The 23,084-nt window shown below is 37.9% G+C and overlaps 1 protein-coding gene across 2 annotated transcripts in view; it reads left to right on the forward strand.

Annotated features, from left to right (window-relative positions):
• Nucleotides 1-23,084, forward strand: part of FBXL17 (F-box and leucine rich repeat protein 17) — a 488,270-nt gene that overhangs the window by 136,567 nt on the left and 328,619 nt on the right. For both annotated transcript variants that reach the window (XM_082621243.1, XM_082621244.1), the window contains one exon: nucleotides 1,303-1,410. In XM_082621243.1, coding sequence (XP_082477369.1) covers nucleotides 1,303-1,410 — 108 coding nt within the window. The remainder of the gene's footprint in view (nucleotides 1-1,302; nucleotides 1,411-23,084) is intronic.

Raw genomic sequence — 23,084 nt, forward strand, 5'->3', positions numbered from 1 at the left:
AAGAGTCACTTAGGGGCTTGTTAAAAATACAGATTCTTGGACCACACCCCTTTTGGCTCTGAGATTTTACTAAACTCCTCAGGGGATTCTAATATGTATTACATTAGGTAAGGTTCTTCAGAGAATCAGAATTAGTATGAGGTGTGTGTGTGTGTGTGTGTGTGTGTGTGTGTCTGTAAAAGAGATTATTGTAAGGAATTGCTCATGTAACTATGGAGGCTGAGAAGTCCCCAAATCGGCAATCTGGAGATCAAGGAAAGCTGATGGTGTACTTCTAGTCTGAGTCTGAATGCATAGGAACCAGGAGAGCCGATGATATAAGTTCCAGTCCAAGTTTGAGTCTAAAGGTAGGAAACTGGTGTCTCAACTTGAAGACAAGGCAGAGAGAGAGAAAGAGAGAGAGAGTGAGCAATTTTTCCTTCACTCAACCTTTTTGTTCCATTCAGACCTTCAACGGATTGGATGTGACTAAGATTGAGTGGTCACCTTGGGGAGGGCAATCTGCTTTACACAGTCTACTATTTAAATGTTAATCTCATCCAGAAACACCCTCACAGACATACCCAGAATAATGTTTCATCAAATATCTGGGTGCCTCGTGGTGTAGTCAGGGTGACACATAAAATTAACCATCACACCATCCAAATCTGAGGAATTGGAAGCAGTGAGGGGCAAAACCAGATTTCTTGGAAGAAACACTTGTAGGGAGAAACCTTATAAAGAGACCATTGTTGCACTTTAGGAAGCAATTGTACAATTTCAGTTATAAAAGATGTCCAGACTAGGCAAATTCATAGTGACAGAAAGTCGCCAGGGGCTGGAGGCTGGAGTTGGAATAGGGGAGTGACTGCTGATGGGCATGGGGTTTCTTCTTGGGGTGAGGAACATGTTCTGGAATTAGATATTGGTGATGGTTGTACAACTTGTGAATTTGCTAAAAACCACTGAACTGTTCCTTTTGAAGGGGTGAATTTTGTAGTTTGTGAAGTGTATGTCAATAAAATATGTACATATCTATTGAGAGATGTGAAGAAGTGGAGGTAGATAGTGTTGACATCTCTGAGACACTTTCTGTGAAGAAGTAAACAAACGTGGGGTGATAGAAAGGGATGTGGGGTTGAGGGAGGATTTTAAAAAAATCCCACAGGACATGTTGCAGCATGGCTATATATGGATTCAAATGATCCATTGGAAAGGGAAATATTAATGATGCAAGGTAAGGCAGAGGGAGTTTGCAGTAGCCAGATCTTTAAATTCACTCACTGTAATGCCATCTTGACTTTCTTCATGTCTCTTCCCTAGGTGACAGATCAGTCGGTGAAAGCATTTGCTGAGCACTGTCCTGAACTTCAGTACGTTGGCTTCATGGGTTGTTCAGTTACTTCTAAAGGAGTCATTCATCTAACCAAGGTAGGAACCGTGGCTACGTCTCCTTAGTTTTTCCGAGTATCATTCATATCAGTGCCCTAGCAATGTTATACATACTTGAATGAGGACTACTCAGACCATTATAGAAGTGTAAGTAGCGTTTGGTAAAATTAAAATCAGTTTAAGGCAACAATACAAAATCTATCCTTTCTGAAATGGTACATTCATTTAAACAAGAAACTTTTTTGCTTTTTCATTTGCTAATGACTATGAAATATATACATTAAAGAAACTGATATATATGACAGAACATATTGAGATGTTAATGTATTGTGTTAGAAGATATTTTGATGAAAGTGTTCACTGGTCCCATATCATTAGCTCTTCTGAGCATTTGTCTTCTAAGAAGTGAATATGGTCAGTGCATATGATTAAGCTGAGTATGTAACGTGAAAAGAGAAGCGAATGTATGTCAAAAATTAACTTTATATTAAAGAGAGTTTACTTATATACCAAATATATGAAATCTCATATTTTAGCAATAATGAAAATACCAGTTCCTTTGTAATCTCTCCCTTTCAATGTGTCATCTCTGCTGTTTTTCAGAGTTCTAAAATAATTAGGAGCTAATTCTTATATACATGCTTTAGAAAACTGGCTACTATAAAATTTACTTGTGTATTATCTGAAATTTGTCAGGTCTCTTCAAGCTTACAGTTTAGTGGGATATAATGTTTTTCTTTCTTCCTAGGAAAAGAGCAAATGTTTATGAGTTACCTAGAACTATGGCAATAAGGCCCAGTGTATAGGAGTCTGGGCTCTGTTGTCAGCTCGTGTTTGAATCTTGGCTCTGCCATTTATTACCTAAGTGAGCAAATTATTTTTCAGGGAATTAATTGAAGTAATATATGCAAGATGCTTGCCTCAGTATCAAAACCACAGTAAGTGCTAAGTAAACTTTAGCTACTATTATTAAAATAGGTGCTACAATATCTGAATTGCTGGAAAATCAGAGCAAACTTTGAAAAAGAAAATCAAATCACTGTTCTAGTCTAGTGTATCTGAAACAGAGCCTGTGGTTGTTCTGTGTCTTAAATGACTGATCAACTTTAATTATATTTTGAGGATCAGAACCTAAAGCCAGCAGAGAGGATAGGCACGTTATTCTCTCTTATTGCTCTATCAAAACATCTCAGTGTAACCAAGACCATATGTAACCATAATTTTTTATTCATTTTCTATAACCTTGGCCTGAACATTTTGGTAGATGACTGTTTTTCTAGTCACATCTAATGCTGTTTATGGTGTAGAGTAGAAATGCCTTTGGATGAACAGATTGTGCACAACAAGGGTTATAATGACCATATGTGGGCTTTTTACCATCACTTGAAATTGTACTCATTAAAGACTAAACAAGACTTATTAGATCAGTAAGTGCTTCCCTGAGCATTCTGAGATGGCCAAAAATTATTGTACACTGGTACTTAAAAGATCAGAATTATTTTCTGTGACAAAATAGCAGCGACAGCAAATGTCAGCTTTGGAAGGCTTAATTTGCTGAGAAGATTATTCTGAAGATTATATAACCAGGATTGGTGTTTTGGCCTGTTAGCAGTCAGAATATACTGGATTCATATCAAAGCTGGTCCACAGCATTTTAGGAGCATCTTTCTTGCTCAGCACAGTATTTGTTTTGATGAGAAGACTGGTTTGTGGCATAATATTGCTTAGTTTCATGGATTCAGGTAAAGGCAAGATAGCATTTTAAACATGCATAACTTTTGCAAAGCTATTTTAGTTATCTTATCTCTTGAAAACCAAGGGTAGAACTCAAGTTTTAATAAAATAAAAGCTTTTTTGTTAAAATATTTGCATTCTGACAGTGTTTTTCTACTAAGACATTTATACAAAATGTAATTTACACTCACAAAATGTTTGTAAATATATAAATGTTCCTAGAAAGTTGTGTTACCCTTATTATAATCATGGTATATAGCTCTAAATAATTTATTATCAACATGGTATGCAATTCTTAAATAAATGATTAGGGAGATATGAGATACAGAGTGTTGAGAGTTACTGGTATAAATACATTTAATTTTATATGATTTAGAAAATCTCTCCAAGTTATTACTTTACTAAGTCTCTGGCTCTAAGTTTACTACTAGAAGCAGGTGCCATAAAATCCCTGTGCCTTAGTTTCCTCCTATGAAGAGATGTGCCTGTATTAGGTGATCTATCTCTAGAGTTTCTTACAGCCAGACAAATCTCTGAATTTGAGTCATTGGCCTGGACGGGACTGTGAGTGGCTGTCACTGAAACTAAGGAATGTCAAGTCTTTAGTAAGTTAGAAGGGAAAACTGGGGATTTGTGACATCTTAGATTGTTAAATCAAGGGCAAGAAGACAGAAGATTGGGAATAAATGGAAGAATATTGATATTCTATTACTGTGGTCTTGTGGACTTAATTTTACTTTGATGCTCTGAGTCTTGGCTGGACTCTATTTATTGATGACACACTCTTAGTCTTCAGATAGATTCTGCTAATATCAAGCAATATTGAAGTAAGAGGCCTTCCTTCTAAGCTGCTGTGAGTATGTAAATGAGAGTCCAGAAGTAGCCAAGACTGAAATGCCCACAGGTTGAGAAGATAAAGTCAGCTTTACCGGAGTGGGTTTGGAAGCAATGATAAGAACTTTTGAGGTCTCTAACAGTTGAGAGTGTTAATGACTTGTATCCGGCAGAATTGAGCTTCCTCCAACACAGGTGTGTTCTTTTCACTGCCATGTACCTATTTATAAATGTAAAATATTTCTATCTTGAACTTTTGCTCTCCTTCCTACTTTTCAAAAACAAGTTCAGCAAATGCAAATGTATAGTTAACCCCTAGTGACTAGACTGTAGTGCCTAAGTATCATTTGCCACATTAAGGACTAATAGGAGCATGTCAGAGGACCCAAAAGCCAACATGAAGTGCCTCTCACTGGCTTAAGCTGGGATACATTGAGCATCAAAAAGGAAAATGGCTGAAATGGATTAAAACAAATGTATAAAAGTCATGAGTTTACAATGATCTATAAAGAAAACAAAACAGAACTGTATTTCTTCTTCCAGTTAAGATGGAGTAGTGGGGAACAGATTTACTCTCTTCCCTGAAACAACCTAGAAAAACTGACAAAATATATGAAACAATGGTCTTCAAGACACTGGATATCAGACAACCAAGGACAGTGATCCCTGAGATATAAGAGACAAACAAGAGAAGCCCTATGCTTGCCTTCGTCTAATATGTTGGAAGAGTTTCCAGCTTGTAGCACAGAGAGGGAAAACCCAGGCAAAACTCAGCAGACTATCTGAGTTGAGACAGAACCGAAAGTCCAGGGAGACCAGGATAGCCAGAATTCAGAGGACAGAGTACCAGGGTGGAGAGAACTTGCATAGAAAACCCCAGAGATTGGTGTATGCTCTCCCTTCCTTGCTCATCCAGTCCTAAATAACCCATGAGTAAAGAAGTCAAAAGAGAAATTAGAAAGTATTTTGAACTGAATGAGAATGAAAACACAACACATCAGATTTAGTGTGATGCTACTAAAGTACTTACTTTAAATACCACCAAACACCTGTATAAAAAAAAAAAGGTCTGAAATCAACGACCTTAGCTTCTGCCTTATGAAACTTGAAAAAAGAAAAGCAAATTAAACTCAAAGTAAGCAGAGGAAAGGAAATTATAAAGATCAAACTGGATATCAATGAAATGGAAAACAAAAAGAAAAGAGAAAATTAATGAAAGCAAAAGCTGGTTCTTTGATAAACTCGATAAATCTCGATAAATCTCTATTCAGACTACTTAAAAGAGAGAGAGAGAAATTGCCAATACCATGACTCAGAGGAGTAACATAGCTACAGATTCTCCAGATATTAAAAGGATAACAAGCGAATATTATGGACATCTTTATGCCTCTAAATTCAACAAGTTAGATGAAATGGAAAATTTATTTGAAAGATGCAAACTTCCAAAGCTCACTGAAGAAGAAATAGATAACCTGAATACCTCTATATCTCTTAAAGAAATTACGTCTGTTGTTAAAAACCTTCCCTCCAGTGATACTCTGTGCCTAGATTGCTTCACTGGTGAATTCTACCAAATATCTGATATATTTTAAAAACTTTGTCAGTAAGAGATACATACTTGAGTATTTACTAGTGAAATGACACAATGTTAGGGATTTATATTAAAATATTACAAAGGGATAAAAAGAAAAAAAGTGGATAGGCCACTAAAGGAGACAAAAATGGCAAAATATAGATAATTGAGCTGGGCTATAGGACATAGCGGTTCATTATATTATTCTCATTACTTATATTTGAAAATTTCCATAATAATAAAAAAGCTTTTAAGGGGTTAAAAAGTTAAAAATGTTGCTATTAATATAACATGATAAAATCATACTATTCAATAGCATGCTTTTTGAGAATGCATAATACCATGGAAAATGCTCAGGATAATAATAATCATATGCATTAATATATAATATTAATTTAAAATCAGTTGAACAGATAAGCCAATGGAATCTGAAATGTCAAAGTGACACATTATTTTTACGTATAGTTGGAGGGCAAACCTCAGAAATGCTGTGGGTTCATGAGTTTAATGCCACAGATCCATTGTGAATTGACTTAGATAAGTTCAAATGATTTCTACCAGTAGTCAGGAAGATGCTATTTTATATGACTAGTAAGGATGATGGTGAAGAATTTTTGACAAAATGTTCATTTTCATTATATGCTATATAAAAATGTATATTTGTCATAACTTAAGATTGTTGATAAATTTAAAAGTTGTGTTTATTAATTAATGATATTAATTTTGATGATATATTAATTAATGATATTAATTCTGATGATACCTTAGATCTTATTGTTGCCTCAGTTTTTCAGTTTATAAACATGAACTGAATTCTTAGGATGTGTCAGATATGGGTATGTTTGTTTTTGTTTTTAAATAGAGGTTTTTTTTTTGGAAGGTAACAGCTAAAAAATGCCCAAAGTTCAGATATTTTCTTGGACCATATCATATTAAAGAACTTTTTTAAAAACACATATTTTAAAAGTGCTTATGGCTGAAAATATGAAATATTTTCTAAAGAAAAACAAAATTGATTTTTTTCAGTCAATTTAACATAAGTGAAAGAATGTTCATTCATGCAGCTAACTCAATTTTCATCTTCCTTTTCATGTTTATTCAGAGACTAGAAATGAAAGATGAACTTTCTTGTCTTTCAAATTTCCAAACAACTCATCAGTTTAGAATGTCTTATTCTAAAGGCAGAACATATTATTTTGCTACTTTAGGGTTGTTATAGCTGTTAACTTATAGATTATCATTTCATTTGTTTCTGATTAATTATAGGTACTTGAGTGATATTTTGAGATGTGGCAAGTGTGTGTTCTTAAGTTCATTCAGCTCTGAAATATTCCCTAGTGAGTATGACCAGTGAGGACTCTGAAGAGGTATTTGTAGGATGACTGTGCTTTTGGTTCTTTTTAGCTTTCCGGGAGTTAAGAGTTGAGCCAAAAATCAAGTGTTGAGAATTTAGGCGCTGATTCTCTAGGCCTGGTGTGATCCATTAATAGATTTTTTCTTTGAAGTTCACAACAGAGAGCAAACTGCTTACTGCTGTCATCAAAGCTAATAGGATGACTGCTATTGTATGACCTAGGGCAAATCACCTAATCTCTTAGCCTCAGTTTTCTCATCTGTAAAGTGAGGATAATAATAACATCTACCTATCTCTTGGGTTTTAGAAGAAGAGTGCTTGACACATACTAAAGCAGCATTTGAAAAATAATATATATAAATTAATTAGAAAAATATTCATCATTATGTATAAAAGCTTCTTATAATTCTTTAGTCCTAATCCATTCATATTCTTTTATTAAAATAAGAATGAAAAATAATTTTCATGAAAATAAATCTCAGTTAAAAACTTTATGACCCTTCTTTCTACCTGAGTGCCAATGCTGAATGTTAAGATTAAAAACTGTTTGTCTGCTCTTCATGGTTTTGTTTTGTTTTTTCCCCTTTAATACACTGAACAACTAAAATAATATTTTTAATAAAATGATTTAAAAAGTTCCTACCATAGCAATATACTGAATCAGAAGAATACACTTTTGTACCTTATTTTTTCATTTTTTTATAGAAATATAGTGGATTTACATTGTTGCATTAATTTCTGCTGAACAGCAAAGTGATTCAGTTTTACATATATATACATTCTTTTTTGTAAATATTCTTTTCCATTATGGCTTATCACAATATTGAATATAGTTCTGTGTGCTATATAGTAGGACCTTGTTGTTGATCCATTCTATGTATAATAGTTTGCATCCGCTAACCACAAACTCCCAATCCTTCCCTTCCCCACCCCACCTCCCCCTTGGCAACCACAAGTCTCTTCTCTATGTCTGTGATTCTGTTCCTGTTTCATAGAAGTTCATTTGTGTCATATTTTAGATTCCATCTATAAGTGATATCATATGGTATTTATCTTTCTCTTTCTGACTTACTTAGTATGATAATCTCTAGGTCCATCCATGTTGCTGCAAATGACATTATTTCATTCTTTTTTATGGCTGAGTAATATTCCATTGTATATATATACCACATCTTCTTTATCCATTCATCTGTCATTGGACATTTAGGTTGTTTCCAAGTCTTGGCTATTGTGAATAGTGCTGCTATGAACATAGGGATGCATGTATCTTTTTGAATTACATTTTTGTCCAGATATATGCCCAAGAGTGGGATTGCTGGATCATATGGCACCTCTACTTTTAGTTTTTTAAGGAACCTCTATACTGTTCTCCATAGTGGTTGTACTAATTTACATTCCCACCAACAGTGTAGGAGGGTCCCCTTTTCTCCACACCCTCTCCAACATTTGTTCTTTGTAGACTTCTTAACGATGGCCATTCTGACCGGTGTGAGGTATGTTGTACCTTATTGTTATTGCACAAATTAGTGACTTTGATTTTTATTTTTCTAAATTAGTATAGGCATTGTCTATGTAAGCTGTGGCAATTTATCACACTTATTTTTTTTTTTTTTTTTTTTTTTTTTTTTTTTTTTTTTTTTTCCCGTACGCGGGCCTCTCACTGTTGTGGCCTCTCCCGTTGCGGAGCACAGGCTCCGGATGCGCAGGCTCAGCGGCCATGGCTCACGGGCCCAGCCGCTCCGCGGCATATGGGATCCTCCCAGACCGGGGCACGAACCCGTATCCCCTGCATCGGCAGGCGGACTCTCAACCACTGCGCCACCAGGGAGGCCCTATCACACTTATTTTTTTTTCATTCTGTTAAGTCAGTAATATCTTCAGTGAGGCTACTCTTTTTATATTTTATAACTCTATTACTCCTACTCTAGTCGTAATGTATATTTGTACTACATTTTCATTTCCGCAACTACAACAGCAGGATGTATCAATGTGACACTAGTAAAATAAATGAATTCATCTTTCAAATGACTCAGTTTGTGAAAGTCCTAACAAGTAAAATGAACAAATGAATTTCTTTGTTGCATCTATCCTTTTATAAAATGGTTGCTTCAGGCTCTACTATAAATATATAAATACAAAATGAGGAAAGCTGGCTATCTTTTTTGGAAGGGCCTTTCCTGGATCTTGGCTTTATACTTTAAATATTATTTTACTTTGCTTATGTTATCCTCAGTTCACTCCTTGAATTTTTATCACACACTTGTTCGTAAATTATGGTTTTCGTTGCCAGTATTCTTGTAAAAAAGGATTTCAACTTTATTTATCTGGTCTCTAACACATGAGGTCAGTCTTTATCCAAGAAAGATATTAGGAGACACTGCTTTCAAGCTCTTTTTGACTTTCAGATTCATTCACACTGTGTTGTAACAGAAATTTTATTTAAGGATCAGTGTGAATCTGCTTCATTCAATCTTGTGGTTTATACATAAATGCATAGTTATATCAGGCACGGATGGGGTCACATCTCTAAACTGACAGAATAGACTACCTGAATTAGAGAAACCAGATCTGGGGCTTAATGAGAATATGTTATAATGAAACTTAATGAGGAGATATACTACTGAGGGAAAGAAAGTAAGCAGATCTCATTTATTAATTAATTTTTTATTGAAGTAAAGTTAATTTACAATGTGTTAGTTTCAGGTGTACAGCAAAGTGATTCAGTTTTCAGTTATTAATTTAAAATAAACATTTACTGAGAATTACAGAGTCCAATTAATTTGAAAACATATTTAATTGATTAAAACATTGACAGTTATATTCACGTAATAGTTTTGAACATTTATAAAATATTTAATGGTGTTTTATTATCAACTAATTCAACTGTCTTATTTAAACACTATTTTCACTGCCCCTGGGCAGGTCCTGTTAGCCACAGGGAAATGCCTGCATATGTACATATTATATATTCATTTATACACAAACATAGTACATACCCACACCGTGCCAATCATTAATCATAGAGAATCCAAATAATCAGATTTTTCTTTACAATTTTGTTTAACATTGTGCAGTGTTTATAACGATGGCCTAAGGGGCTCCTGAATACTGAGGGGAAGAAAAATTATGTTGCATCTTTATTGGAGTCACATTCTTTGAAAACAGGGAATTCATTTCCATGGTAACTCTCTATTAGTCAAAAGTTATCTATGTAACAGCAGAGGTGTGTTCTAAAATTTTATCTTGGAACCTCAGTATTTAACCAGAATTTGGGTCTACATAATATTACTCATTATTTTCCATAATAATTTTTAGAATAGAGTTTGGTTGTGAGCTCCCTCTTCTCCTGGCACACTGGCCCAATAATAGAGTCCAGTAGCGTCTATTGACTAAAGACAGTTGAGCTCTTCATATGTTTGCTCTCCAGCCCAGAGGTATCACAGGTATATACACAAAAGCTGTTGATCACAGTGTACTTACAAAACCATCAGGAACATAGCTGCTTTCCCTACTGTAGACTTCCTTTCAATTGATTGTATCCCAGTGGGATGATTGGCCATCAACATTTTTTTCCAAGAAAAAAGGTGCCCACTGGAACTTTCTCTGTTATATTCATTAGTGGAAATGCTTGGTTATTATGTTTGATCAGAGGTACTTTTCAACATGCAATTGGCTATCAATTTTTGATCTTTAAAAATGAAACAATACCCCTGTGCCTGAGAAAGCAGAAAGCAGCTCAGGATACTTTTACAGCTTTCATCTAGCTCAAAAGAGAAAAAGTTTATTAGCACCTTGGGTTTCTCAGACAAGGTGTGGGGAATGCTCTGGCAGTTATTCCTTTTTCTGGGTTGTGATAATGAACTCTCATTAGATTGACTACTTTTCATTTTGGAATCTGGCTCCCCCTTCCCCTTTCTTTCCTTTTGCTTTGTGCTGGTCCTAGGTCTGTTTGCCCTCACATCCTTTCTTCTCTCTAAGCGTGCTCTTATATATCACAGGGGGCTTCCCCCTGCAGGCTGCATTTAGTGGGAGGCAGGAAGGCAAAGGGAAGGAGACAGTCTGGTATTTCTCAACCTCCCTGTCTGTCTCAGGTAGCATTTCTGGCAACAGCTTCATCTCCATGGTTCCAGCCCTGGACAGACCTCCTGCAGCTCCAGCTTGTATTGGAAGACCAGGCCTGTGGCCATGAACACTGAGTCTTCTTTCTGTTTCTCTAGCCTTAGGGTGCTTGTGGCCTCCTGCTGCTGCTAAATCTGTGGCTTACATTAGTCTCTCCAGTTTGTCTTCTCACCTTCTACTTCATCAGAATAACCACTTTCCTTAATGAAATTCCCTTCGTGTAATTTAATAAATGCTTATGGTGGTTTCTGTTTTCCTGGTTAGATCCTAATACATATTCCTTTTTGTGTCATTCAGGGTTTCTTATGTGAGACCACATCTAAGAGAATAGAACTGATATTTATTTCCCCTTAGAGAGTCTTGTAACAATGGGGGTCAAGCACAAAGCAGAGAATTGCACATAATATAACATTTAAATTAGACTTGACCATTCCTTAGACACTCTCTAGCCATACTTTGGTCTCGGATCTAGAAAAGCTATAACTAGAGAGGTAGAGGAAGCTAGCTATGTGGTAATTAGGAATAATGAAGCTACAAGGCTGTGGTGATTCCCAAGAATAGGATAGAGGGCTAGGTGCTTAATTATAAAAGAATAGGTTTTATACATGCCCCTAGAAAGAGTAAAATTTAAATGTTTCTCAGTGCTATAATGTATAATGTCAATTCACAGAGGCAAATGTAAAGAAAAATATTTGACTAAATAAGTTAATTGCTGTGAACTAGTTATTTGAGTTATCGATTATTAGTTACCAGTTAATTTAAGTTATATCTTGGATGGTTTTTTTTTTTTTTTTTGCTGTACGCGGGCCTCTCACTGCTGTGGCCTCTCCCGTTGCGGAGCACAGGCTCCGGACACACAGGCTCCGCGGCCATGGCTCACGGGCCCAGCCGCTCCGCGGCATGTGGGATCTTCCGGGATCGGGGCACGAACCCGTGTCCCCTGCATCGGCAGGCGGACTCTCAACCACTGCGCCACCAGGGAAGCCCTCTTGGATGGTTTTGACTGACAATTAAATAGTAACATGCTGGGCTTCCCTGGTGGTGCAGTGGTTGAGAGTCCGCCTGCCGATGCAGGGGACACGGGTTCATGCCCCGGTCCGGGAAGATCCCACATGCCGTGGAGTGGCTGGGCCTGTGAGCCATGGCCGCTGAGCCTGCGTGTCGGGAGCCTGTGCTCCGCAACAAGTAACATGCTATCGTGTCAGTACTTCTGTTTATTTTTTAATTTTCAGAAATCTTGGTCATGCTTTTTGTTGATGTGAGAAGGTATAAGTGACCCAAAGTACATAATATTAAAGTAAATCATAAATTTTGATATTTAAAGTTAGCTGTATACTAGATACTGTTATTTAAAATTTCATTTCAATTAGTTGAAGCTTTCAACTCATAGATGGAAGAAACTGGTTGAGAGAACAGAATTAATTCTTTGTATCAGAAAGTAGTGCTTTAATATATAAATCAGTTATATAATTTTTACACTTCATTTTTGAAAAATTTGCATTTTATAATAATAATGTAGTTTCATGTTCTATGTTACTTAAAATCAAGGAAAAGTTCATAAAGACCTTCGTTCTGAGTGCCATTTCTTTTTGGTAACTGATATACTGCCTATAGCATAGTCATTAACCTAGAATTTTAGATCATTTACTTCCAGCTCTTAACATTGAGTGTGATTTGTCAGTTCCAAATTTAAATACATTGTAAACCAAATGCTGTTGCCTCTTGGAACTGCTTTTGTAGGACAAAGGTAAAACTAAGTAAAACAAATGGGACCTGATTCAGTGTTTTGTAGAGTTCCTGATTTGGATTTTGAGTATGAATCCTTACATGCTCTTTAAAAAGTTTGAGTTTTCTAAGATTTTTCTCACCTGGAAAGTGTTCATTCTTTTATTATTATAGGTGATTGTTGCACTTACATAATATCAAGTATAATGCCAGAAATGAAGACTGTGGAAGAAATAGTATTTTTTCCAAACGTGCATCCTGATTTTTTTTTTTTCTCACTAGTAAGGGTGATCTGATTGATTCATTTTTAGATTATTAATATCAGACTTATCTTCCAACTAGAAGGGGTATTTGAGGCTTTATTTGGAGACTCAGGAGGGAGGGTAGGGGGGCAGAGTTATATATACATTTTGGAATGTTTCTTCTCATAAAAATGGCTTGGAGATTGAGAGAAGAGAAAGCTAATGGATGCCTAGGTTAGCTGTTTTCTTCCTGAATGACTCAGGGCGCTCCAGACCTATGGGGTAAGCCTCAGAGAGAAGCTGCAGGTACCTACTGAAGGGACCTCATGCTGTTCCTCTGTGAACAGTACCTGGTCACAGATTAGCAAGACTAATGTCTGAAATTAAGTTTTGGGCCTCTTTCACTCTGAACTTTGACTTTAGTCTAAGGCTCAGAAATGAGAGTGAAAGCCCAAGAGATTTTCCATGTGAAGGTGAATATTCTAAACCAGAAAGAAAGAAATCAGTTCCATATTCTAAACCAGAAAGAAAGAAATAAAAGGCACTTCATTTTAGAGAGTAGGTATATCATTTCTGTAACATTTTTTGAATGCCGGAAAATGACAATATATGCCAGAGTATTTTTAATTAAAAATCATTAATGTCATTTCTTTGTTTTTCAGTTTCATACATTTAGAAATAAAGAATGGAATAATTTGGCTGTTTGACTTTAATAGTATAATATCAAGAGGTCAATGTACAGGTCACTTGGCTTAGATATGATAAGCTTTTGTCTTGGGCTAATGGCATTTCAGTTATTTTACTACTTTTAAAAATAAGGTCGTAAAACTTTTATTTGGAATATATTTCCAAAATTTTTGACAACATTGAAGTGTGATAAGTGGATTCAGGTGACTGAAATGGGTTCAAAATTCCATGAATTGTCTTTTTAAAAAAAACAGATCTGTGAATTTGGTATGAGGAAATGAAAGAGAAGTATACAACCAGTCCAATTAGACAAAGTAATCTTTCCTTGCTTGCTTCACATTTGACTTAATTTACCCTTAATTTATTTAAGCTTTGATTTTTTTCTTATTTAAGTCAAACAGTATGAATGTTTTATTTTTTAACTGAGGAGAAATTCTTTTTCTTAGCTCCTGCTAGGTAAAAAAGTGACAGGGCTGCTTAGTGCTGCTAACTTTAAGTGCTGTTTGTAGTCTGTTATGAGCTCTAGCAATCTTCTATGGAGAAAAGAAAGGGATTTGGTAGAAAGAAGTCCTAGAAAAAAGTCAGTTAGAGACTGCGCTGCCTGCCAGAGTGGAAGAGGAGGAGCGGAGCATCCATTCTGATTTGGTGTATGAAGAAAACAGGAATCCAATTAACAAATGCACGTTTCTGCAGCAGAAGACAGTGATTAAAATTTTTGGTGAACTACTCAAAATTCCTGCCACACACGTCAAAACTCTGAAAACTTACAGAGACTGTTTAAATGTTCTTTTTTTTTTTTTTTTTTGCGGTACGCGGGCCTCTCACTGTTGTGGCCTCTCCCGTTACGGAGCGCAGGCTCAGCGGCCATGGCTCACGGGCCCAGCCGCTCCGCAACATGTGGGATCTTCCCGGACCGGGGCACAAACCCGTGTCCCCTGCATCAGCAGGCAGACTCTCAACCACTGCGCCACCAGGGAAACCCTAAATGTTCTTCATTTTAAGAACAAACATGAAAATAGAGAACTGATTATGCTTCTTGTTCTAAAATGATCTTTAACTGTGTAGAGTGAGAATGTTGTTTTTTATTATTTAATGCTTCTGTATTAGTGAGGTTTATGTTCAAATATATCACTTTTAGAAACATGTAGCTTCAGAGCTGCAGATCCTGCATTCGATATAGTTAAAAGAACGGAGACCTGGTTTACGGAAACCTAGGTACATGAAATTATTTTTAATGTTTTGGCCATGATTTCAAACTTACTCATTCAGCAATCAGCATTTAATAATTTCGTTTGATGCACCTAGTACTGTGTGAAGCACTGGTGACACAAAAGTGAATAAGACATGGTCACTGACCTGCATTAGCTTGCCTTAGACTCTAGTGGGAGAAACATATACTTACTTAGACTAAATTATAAAGCAGTGTGTTTAAGGCCGTGGTGGGAGAATGAGCAACATCAGTGGGTGTACAGAGGGCAGAGTCTCTTAATCTGACGGTGGGCATCCTGGGAGGTTTTACAGAGGATGTGTACTGGAGGTGTGAAGGCTGAATTATGCTTTGACAGGAAATGAAGCCAGCCTTGTAACTGCTCCAGGTGGCTTGGGACAATATTGCTGCTAATGCTTTTTTTTTAGAATCATGCTAGTCCACTATGTATTATTTTTTATTACTCTGGGTATGTATGCCCACAAAGTAGTTTAATCAATTAATTAATAATTTTTTTACTCACTATAAATTGAAAGGCTAGTATGATTGTACCTAGCTAACCTAATGAATTTAGCACATTTATATATAATTAATACTTTTATATATTAAATTTAGAAGTGTAAGTGCTACCTATGTGCTGATGAGGCCCACATTTATTTGACATCTCTCCTTGGATATCTAACAGGCATCTCAGATGTAGTATATTCAAAAGCAAAGTCTCTCCCTACCTGTCCCCAAAGCATCTTAGTTAATTGCAGTAATACCTTCCAGTTGCTCAAACCAAAAACCTTGGAATTATCCCTGATTCTTATTTTTCTCTTGTGCTCCATAACTAATTTGTCAAAAAATTCTGTTAGGGCTTCCCTGGTGGCGCAATGGTTGAGAGTCCGCCTGCCAATGCGGGGGACACGGGTTTGTGCCCTGGTCCGGGAGGATCCTACATGCCGCGGAGCGACTGGGCCCGTGAGCCATGGCCGCTGAGCCTGCGCATCCAGAGCCTGTGCTCTGCAACGGGAGAGGCCACAACAGTGAGAGGCCCGCGTACCGCAAAAAAAAAAAAAAAATTCTGTTGATTCTAATTTCAAATATATCCAGAATCTGATCACGTTATACTACCTCCAGCTGCTGTCACTGTGGCCCAGGTCACTGATGTTGCTTGACTAGATTAATTCATTACAGCTTCTCTGCTTCTACCATTGCTCCTAGTCTAGCTAGACTCACACAGAAGCTAGAATAATCATTTAAAAATGTAACTTAGATCCTGTCACATACCTGCTTAAAACCCACCAACTTCCCACATTCCTTAGAGCAGAAGCTAAAATCCTTACTTTGGCCTACAAGGCCTCATAAGTCTTCCCTTCTTTGCTCCCCTCTTTGGCCATGCCTCTAATTAGTTTTCCTTCTATTCACTCTGCTCCAGAACCTCTGGCTCCTTACTAATCCTCCAAAACGCTAGACCAGTTCCCATCTCAGGGCCTTTGCACTTATTCTTGTCCCAGGCATCAGCATGGTTCTATTTGCTCCCTCACCTCCTTCAAACTTGTGCCCATATATCTTTTCAATGAGATATTCTTGACTGCTTATTTAAAATTACACTCCATCTTTCTTCCCCCCACTGGTTTCCATCTGCCTTGCCTTGCTTTATTTTTTTCTCTATAGTACTTAACACCTTTTAACATACTATATAAGTTGTTTACTTATTGTTTCTACTGCCCCCTTCCAACTAGAAATATAAGTACCCTATGGACAGGGATTTTTTTGTCTGTTTTGTTCACTGCTATATTTTTAGCAGCTGGAATATTTTCTGGTACATAATGGATACCCAATAAATAGTTACTGACTATATGAATAATAGTCTTCTATGTTCTTTTTTGAGTGATTGAAGAGGCTGAGCTTTTTAAATTATTTTTACACTTTCAGTACCTGGATTTAAATATCAATTGCTCTGCACTAGGGAAGTGGTTCCTTGTCCAGGCTGGGATCAGCTGGGTATCTTTTTCAGAAATAAGAATGGTTAGCCTTACCCCAAGCCAGTTAAATCAGAACCTCTAAGGATGGGCCCTGGTCATTAGTGTTTTTTTAAAAGTTTCCCCATATGATCCTAATGTGCAGCCAAGGTTAGAGCCACGTGCTCAGGAACATGTAAATAAGTATGAATGAATGAATGAAAGTGCACCACAACTACTGCACCAGAGATGCAGATTTGGACCAGCTCAAGCATTAGGATTGGATGTCAAATATTTGCCATGAGAGCTTGGTCCTGAGCAGCACAGCGCAGGGAGGGCTGGTAGGGGAGGAGGAAGGGAAGGGGAAAGGGAAAGTGAGTAGATGGAGAAAACAAAGAGGGGACTCCCAAGTAGCTGTAGCAGGAAGGAAAGTTTGTTCCCCTGGTCCCTTGGCAGCTGTTGCCAATTGACGATTTCTGTCTAAAAGGCATAGTTCTGTTGTGGGCTGCCTAGTTAGTAATTTGTATTAAGGCAGGTATATTATATTTTAAGACTCACTAATTTTTCCTCTCTCTGAAGTAATCAGGAAGTGAGCTCAGTTTTAAATAATGAATACAGGTCTCTGAGCACAGTGAGAATAACTTCTCAAAACTTGGAGAAAGAGATTTGAGCTATTTTAACTTAAGATGTCAGGGAATAGTGGGTATGGAGAGTGAACGGCCTTGATACGCAAGCTCTGGGATTCCTTTCTGCAGTTGAAATGTTTTTGTTTTCCTGAAGGTTTCAGAGAAGGTGGGAGATATGATCAGAGTTATTTAAGGAATATTTATCTGACTGGTTATGTGGCAAGAAGGAGTTAGAAGGGATAGCTCTGAAGAGAAGCAGTGAGTAAAATGTCCTAGAAAGCAAAACAGAGCATGAATAAAATGGTGAAAGATGTCAGATCCAGTAGGAGAATGGCAGAACCAACCAGGCCTTGGATTTGGAAATAAAGCAAAGAGACAGCAGCCCGTTGTGATTAAGAAGACAGTGGTTGGAAGGAACACATAAAGAAGGAGCCAGAGAATTAACGTGGTAGCTATTGTGGATATGATAAGCATTCCAGACCCTGGAAGTCCTATTTTCATGGTTAGAATTAGAAATTTTTATTGTCTCTGCCAGGCTCTCAGGCTATTTAAAAGCTTTCAGTTATACCCTGAGTGTCTCAGTTCTGTGAGGTGCTGGGAAGCATTTGCCTGATGTCCTAAATGTGACTTATCTAGCTTTTATTACTCTCCATACTCGAGTACCAGCCTTAACCAAACTGAGGTTCAGCCTAGTTGATGAGCAGAAGGGATGCCCCTCACTCTCTCCTTTGTCCAACCAAATCCTTCTCTAAATGTAGATAACAGAACCTGTCGAGGTGCGGAAGCCTTCCTGTGCTCAGGGACAGAAATTCCCTCTCTGCCCCTTTCCATTCCCAGCAGTCTCAGTTTCTTTACTATTATTTTTAGTCTTGCCATGCACAACCCATACTATAGCCCCCTCCCTTTCTCCTTGTATCTCCCTCCCTGTCCTTAATAGGTGGCTCTCCCCACTTTCTTATAAATGCCTTTCTCTGACCCCTCTGTCTCCCTGTGCTTTTGGTCTCTCCCGTGATCCCCATCTTGGCAGCCTGTCAGGTGATTGGCAGGTGAGTGTGTGTTGCTGATCTACGGCCCCAGCAGCCTGTCTTAACCCTTGACTTTGCTCTCTAAAGATTACAACCGAGGGCTTCCCTGGTGGCACAGTGGTTGGGAGTCCGCCTGCCGATTCAGGGGACACGGGTTTGTGCCCCGGTCTGGGAAGATCCCACATGCCACGGAACGGCTGGGCCCGTGGGCCATGGCTGCTGAGCCTGCGCGTCCGGAGCCTGTGCTCCACAATGGGAGAGGCCACAACAGTGAGAGGCCCGCGTACCGCAAAAAAAAAAAAAAGAGAGAGATTACAATCGATTGCTTTGAAACTCAGTCCCAATGAAGCCAACATCCACAGGGCTGGCAAGAAGTAATTTAGGTACTGGTTGACATTTGAACATATTTAACTATACAGAAGTTTGTTTTTTTTGTTTTGTTTTTTTTGCGGTACGCGGGCCTCTCACTGCTGTGGCCTCTCCCGTTGTGGAGCACAGGCTCCGGACGCGCAGGCTCAGCGGCCACGGCTCACGGGCCCAGCTGCTCCGCGGCATGTGGGATCTTCCCGGACCGGGGCACGAACCCGTGTCCCCTGCATCGGCAGGCGGACTCTCAACCACTGCGCCACCAGGGAAGCCCTATACAGAAGTTGTTACTCTTTTCAACAATTATCACCTCCAACTGGCTTCACGTAAATTATCCTTGTTAGTCTGAAACAGTGGAACATCCCTGCTGCCTTTGCCAAGGTACTGTGAGTCGTCTTATGCTGCTTCATCCCCTTTAGTCAACCTGCACAATTGAGGATTTTGTTTCATTTTTTACTTTTCCAGAGTCTTAACAAAATTTAGAAGCTATTTGAGGTCTTTTTATAATCCTCCAAGTCTGTGTTTCCTAGGTAACATTTTAGTGTCTCATTTTATTCTTAAGTACATCCACAGCCATACATTCATTGACTAATTTTAGCCTTTAACCTGAATTGGCTATAAGTAATATTTTTTCGCAATAAAGGCAATATTAAACTGAAAGTTGATTACCTGCATTCTACATTCTGACTTGAATTTCTTTTAAAATATCTTACTGTTTAAAAATTGGAATGAAGCATTTAAAAGATCCTGGTGGTATGGCTTTGCTTATTCAAATCCTCTGTGATTTGTGTTAACCCAAGACTACCAGTGAATTTGTAAGGGAAAGTAAGTTTAATTAAAATGTCAGTTTCCTAAATGTAATTATTTGTTTATGAAGGATTATTTTAGGTAGCTTTTTATGAAATGCTAGAGGGCACTATTATGAAATTCCCACAGCAAGGGAAGGAATATGATGAATTTGACAGAGCTGTTTGTGGGGTTCTGAATAAAAATGCCACATCCCGTAGAGGTGCTCCGTATGTGTCGTATAATGATGCCGGCTACCAGGAATTAGCCTCCTGGAACTGCCTTTGGATTCTGTCATATTTCAAGTTGAACTGGTCAGTGTGGTCATAGGGAAGGTGACACAAGCATAGTCAGTGACTGTCAGCTCATGAAAAATGAGCCTTAATTGAATCCAAGGGCAAAACACTCTTCAAGATCTCAATAGAAAGCTGGCATGTGAGAGCCAAAGTAAACCTGTTTCCTCATGTTTGAGTCTGTGCTCCATTGGAAGAGAAAGAATGCTCCATTTATGGACAATAAATACAGGGCAGTATCAGCCACAAGTGGCCCAGTGTCATCATCTGACCCACCTTGAACTGATGAATGGGCATGGATGTAGGATTTCTGAAAGCTCAGGAGTCAATGAACTAGAATTAGAATTTTATCACATGTAGATAGTTTCTGGAATTGTTACTTCTTGCTATTCCATTAGTTCTTGAAGATATCTTTGGGTTTTCCTAAGTCTGAAAAATAGTTTAGATTTGCCATCGACTCTCTGCCTATTATCGGCACTTTAATAAGTTATTCAAACCTCTTTGGTCCTCGGTTACCTTCCCTAATGTGAGGGGACCGATTTGGCACAAATAAAGTTTTCTTTCCTACAGAACTTTATTGTATCCTCCCACTGGGTCCTGGTCGAAGAAGTAATTTTTTTTTTATTGTGGTAAAATGTACATAACAAAAGTTTACCTTTTTAACCATTTTTAAGTGTACAGTTCAGTGGTGTTAAGTACATTCACAGTGTTGTGATAAGGTATTTTACAGTGAAGGAAGCTAAGAGATAAAGTCATAATTCACATAGAAACTTTGTGCCAGAAGCTATGCTAGACCCCAGAATATGCATGAGTAGGAGATATTTATGTGACTGGATAGAATTTTTATGATTGTCATCTTTGTAGTGAGTATAATACAGTATAATTGGGAAAATAAAGTGATGTTATATGTGTATTATACGTGGCTATATTTAATAACAGTTCACATATGTGTATGGTTACACGTAGCAAAATTCAGCCTTAACGTTCATAGGTTTAATAGTCATGCTTCAAAATATTTTCTAGCAGCTCTGTGCGTCCATTTCATGTATTTCTGATTTGGCTGTGGTACAGACATGAGGCTGCTGTCAGGACATGAGCTCAGCAAGCCACCCAGTACCTGCAACTCACAGAGGCTACTTCATTCTTTACATGTTCCCAGAACAGTAGTGATGAAAATTTTGGGGGTGTTGGGATCAAAATACCCTGTAAAGAAAGCTAACTATAAAAGTAATGTGACTTTAGAAAATGGTGATTTTTTTAATTGAGGTATAGTTGGCAATATTATATTAGTTTATGGTGTATAAGACTGATTCAAAATTTTTATAGGTTATACTCCATTTATAGTCATAAGAAATGGTGATTTTTATATAGAAAATAGAAATACGGGGTACATTACTGAGGGGAACATTAAGAGGGATATCAAATTTAACAGTGATTCTGATCCTTGACATGTATAAGTTTGTCTTTGCTTAATCAAGAATAAGAAAACTTGACCAGTGAAACCATTTTAGCTACTAGTTTAGCTCCAATGCAAAATCTTGTGAAAAATAAAAGTTTAGTGAAAGTGAAAAGACAGTTACCTTGTGGTATTAAGATGTGTTTAGGAAATATGTGACTGTTCTCAGAATATGAATTGAAAGCCAGGAGCTATGCAAACATTTTCATAAAGGATTTCCATTAAAGTCATCTTTCCATGATTGAAGACTGGTTTGAGAAATTTAGTTCCCCAATTGGAGCTAATAAGAGTGACCACATCAGAGTTGCTTGTCTTCCCAGGAACTGTTTTCTTGGCCACGGAAGATACACCTAGAGAGAAGGCTGAATGGAGCAAGCATCTCCTTCTAAGCTTTTGTGAACATAAGTATCTAAAGAAGGGCACTGAGCCTCAGAGTTTAAAGTGGCTAAGGATATTCCCCTTGTCTTAAGAGAAACCTGACTTCTTTTCAAGTGTACAGAGTCCCCTATAGCCCTTCTGTATTGATTTTCTATTGCTGTACAACAAATTACCATAGACTTAGCATCTTAAAACCACATATATTTATCATCTTACTATATCCATGGGTCAGAAGTCCAGATGCTGCAACTTGGTTTTTCCAGGGTCTCACAAGGTCACAATCAAGGTGTCAGTTGGGGTTGCATCTCTTTCTAGAGTTTAGATCCTCTTACAAGCTCAGGTAGTTGTTGGCCCGCGGGGCAGCTGGGCCCGTGAGCCGTGGCCGCTGAGCCTGCGCGTCCGGAGCCTGTGCTCCGCAACGGGAGAGGCCACAACAGTGAGAGGCCCGCGTACCGCAAAAAAAAAAAAAAACTTCTGTATAGTTATAGGACTGAGGTCCGCATTTTCTTTCTAGCTGTCAGCCAGGGACTGCTCTCAGCTCCTAGAGGCCTCTTGAGGGTATTAGCCATGTGGTCTTCTCACACGGCCTTTCACAGTCCCTCTCAAAACGTGATTGCTCACTTCTCCAAGGCCAGCAGGAGAATCTCTCTGACCTCTAGACCCTCTGTCAGAGCTCAACTGATTAGGCCAGGCCCATCCAGGATATTGTCTTTTGATTAATTCAGTGTTTAGTTGGTCAGGGATCTTAATTATAGCTGCAAAATCCTTTTACTTTTCCTTATAAGGTCCTGCCCACACTCAAGGTCAGGGATTATGTTAGGGCATGGGTCCTTGGGGTCATTTTAGAATTTTACCTCCCATACCTGTTTATTTTCTCACCATGTTTCTCAGGGTCAGAAAGTGGAGGCAGGATCCTCTTTGCTCTCCACGGCTGCTTCCAGACCATTACTCTTCCAACAGTTGTGAAAAATAACAACAACAAATATAACTAACAAAATATCGAGACTTTGAGACTTGTTCCATTTGGCATTACCATTGTATCTCCTGTTTTATTGCAGTCTTCTCTGTACTCCTTGTGTCTCCTGCTCTTTCATAAAAGACATGGGTACCGGCCTCACAACCTTGTACTTTGCTCTAAGCCTAGTTGTTATTCTGGATGATTTCTGTTTCCATCACTGCATGGAGACACGTCAGGAGTTGGGAGGGAAGAAAGCATAGCAAGGAGCACGTGCATCAGCCCTTTGATTCTTTAAATGACTTTAATGATGTCTGAAAGATTATTAGAAACTTATTTTGCTCTCTGGTTTGTACTTTATATAGGCTTTTGGTTATTGTTCCTTTAGGTACTTCAAAACATTTTTG

Source organism: Mesoplodon mirus, assembly GCF_964341445.2.
Source record: "Mesoplodon mirus genome assembly, chromosome: 5".
In the NCBI taxonomy this organism is placed as follows: domain Eukaryota; kingdom Metazoa; phylum Chordata; class Mammalia; order Artiodactyla; family Ziphiidae; genus Mesoplodon; species Mesoplodon mirus.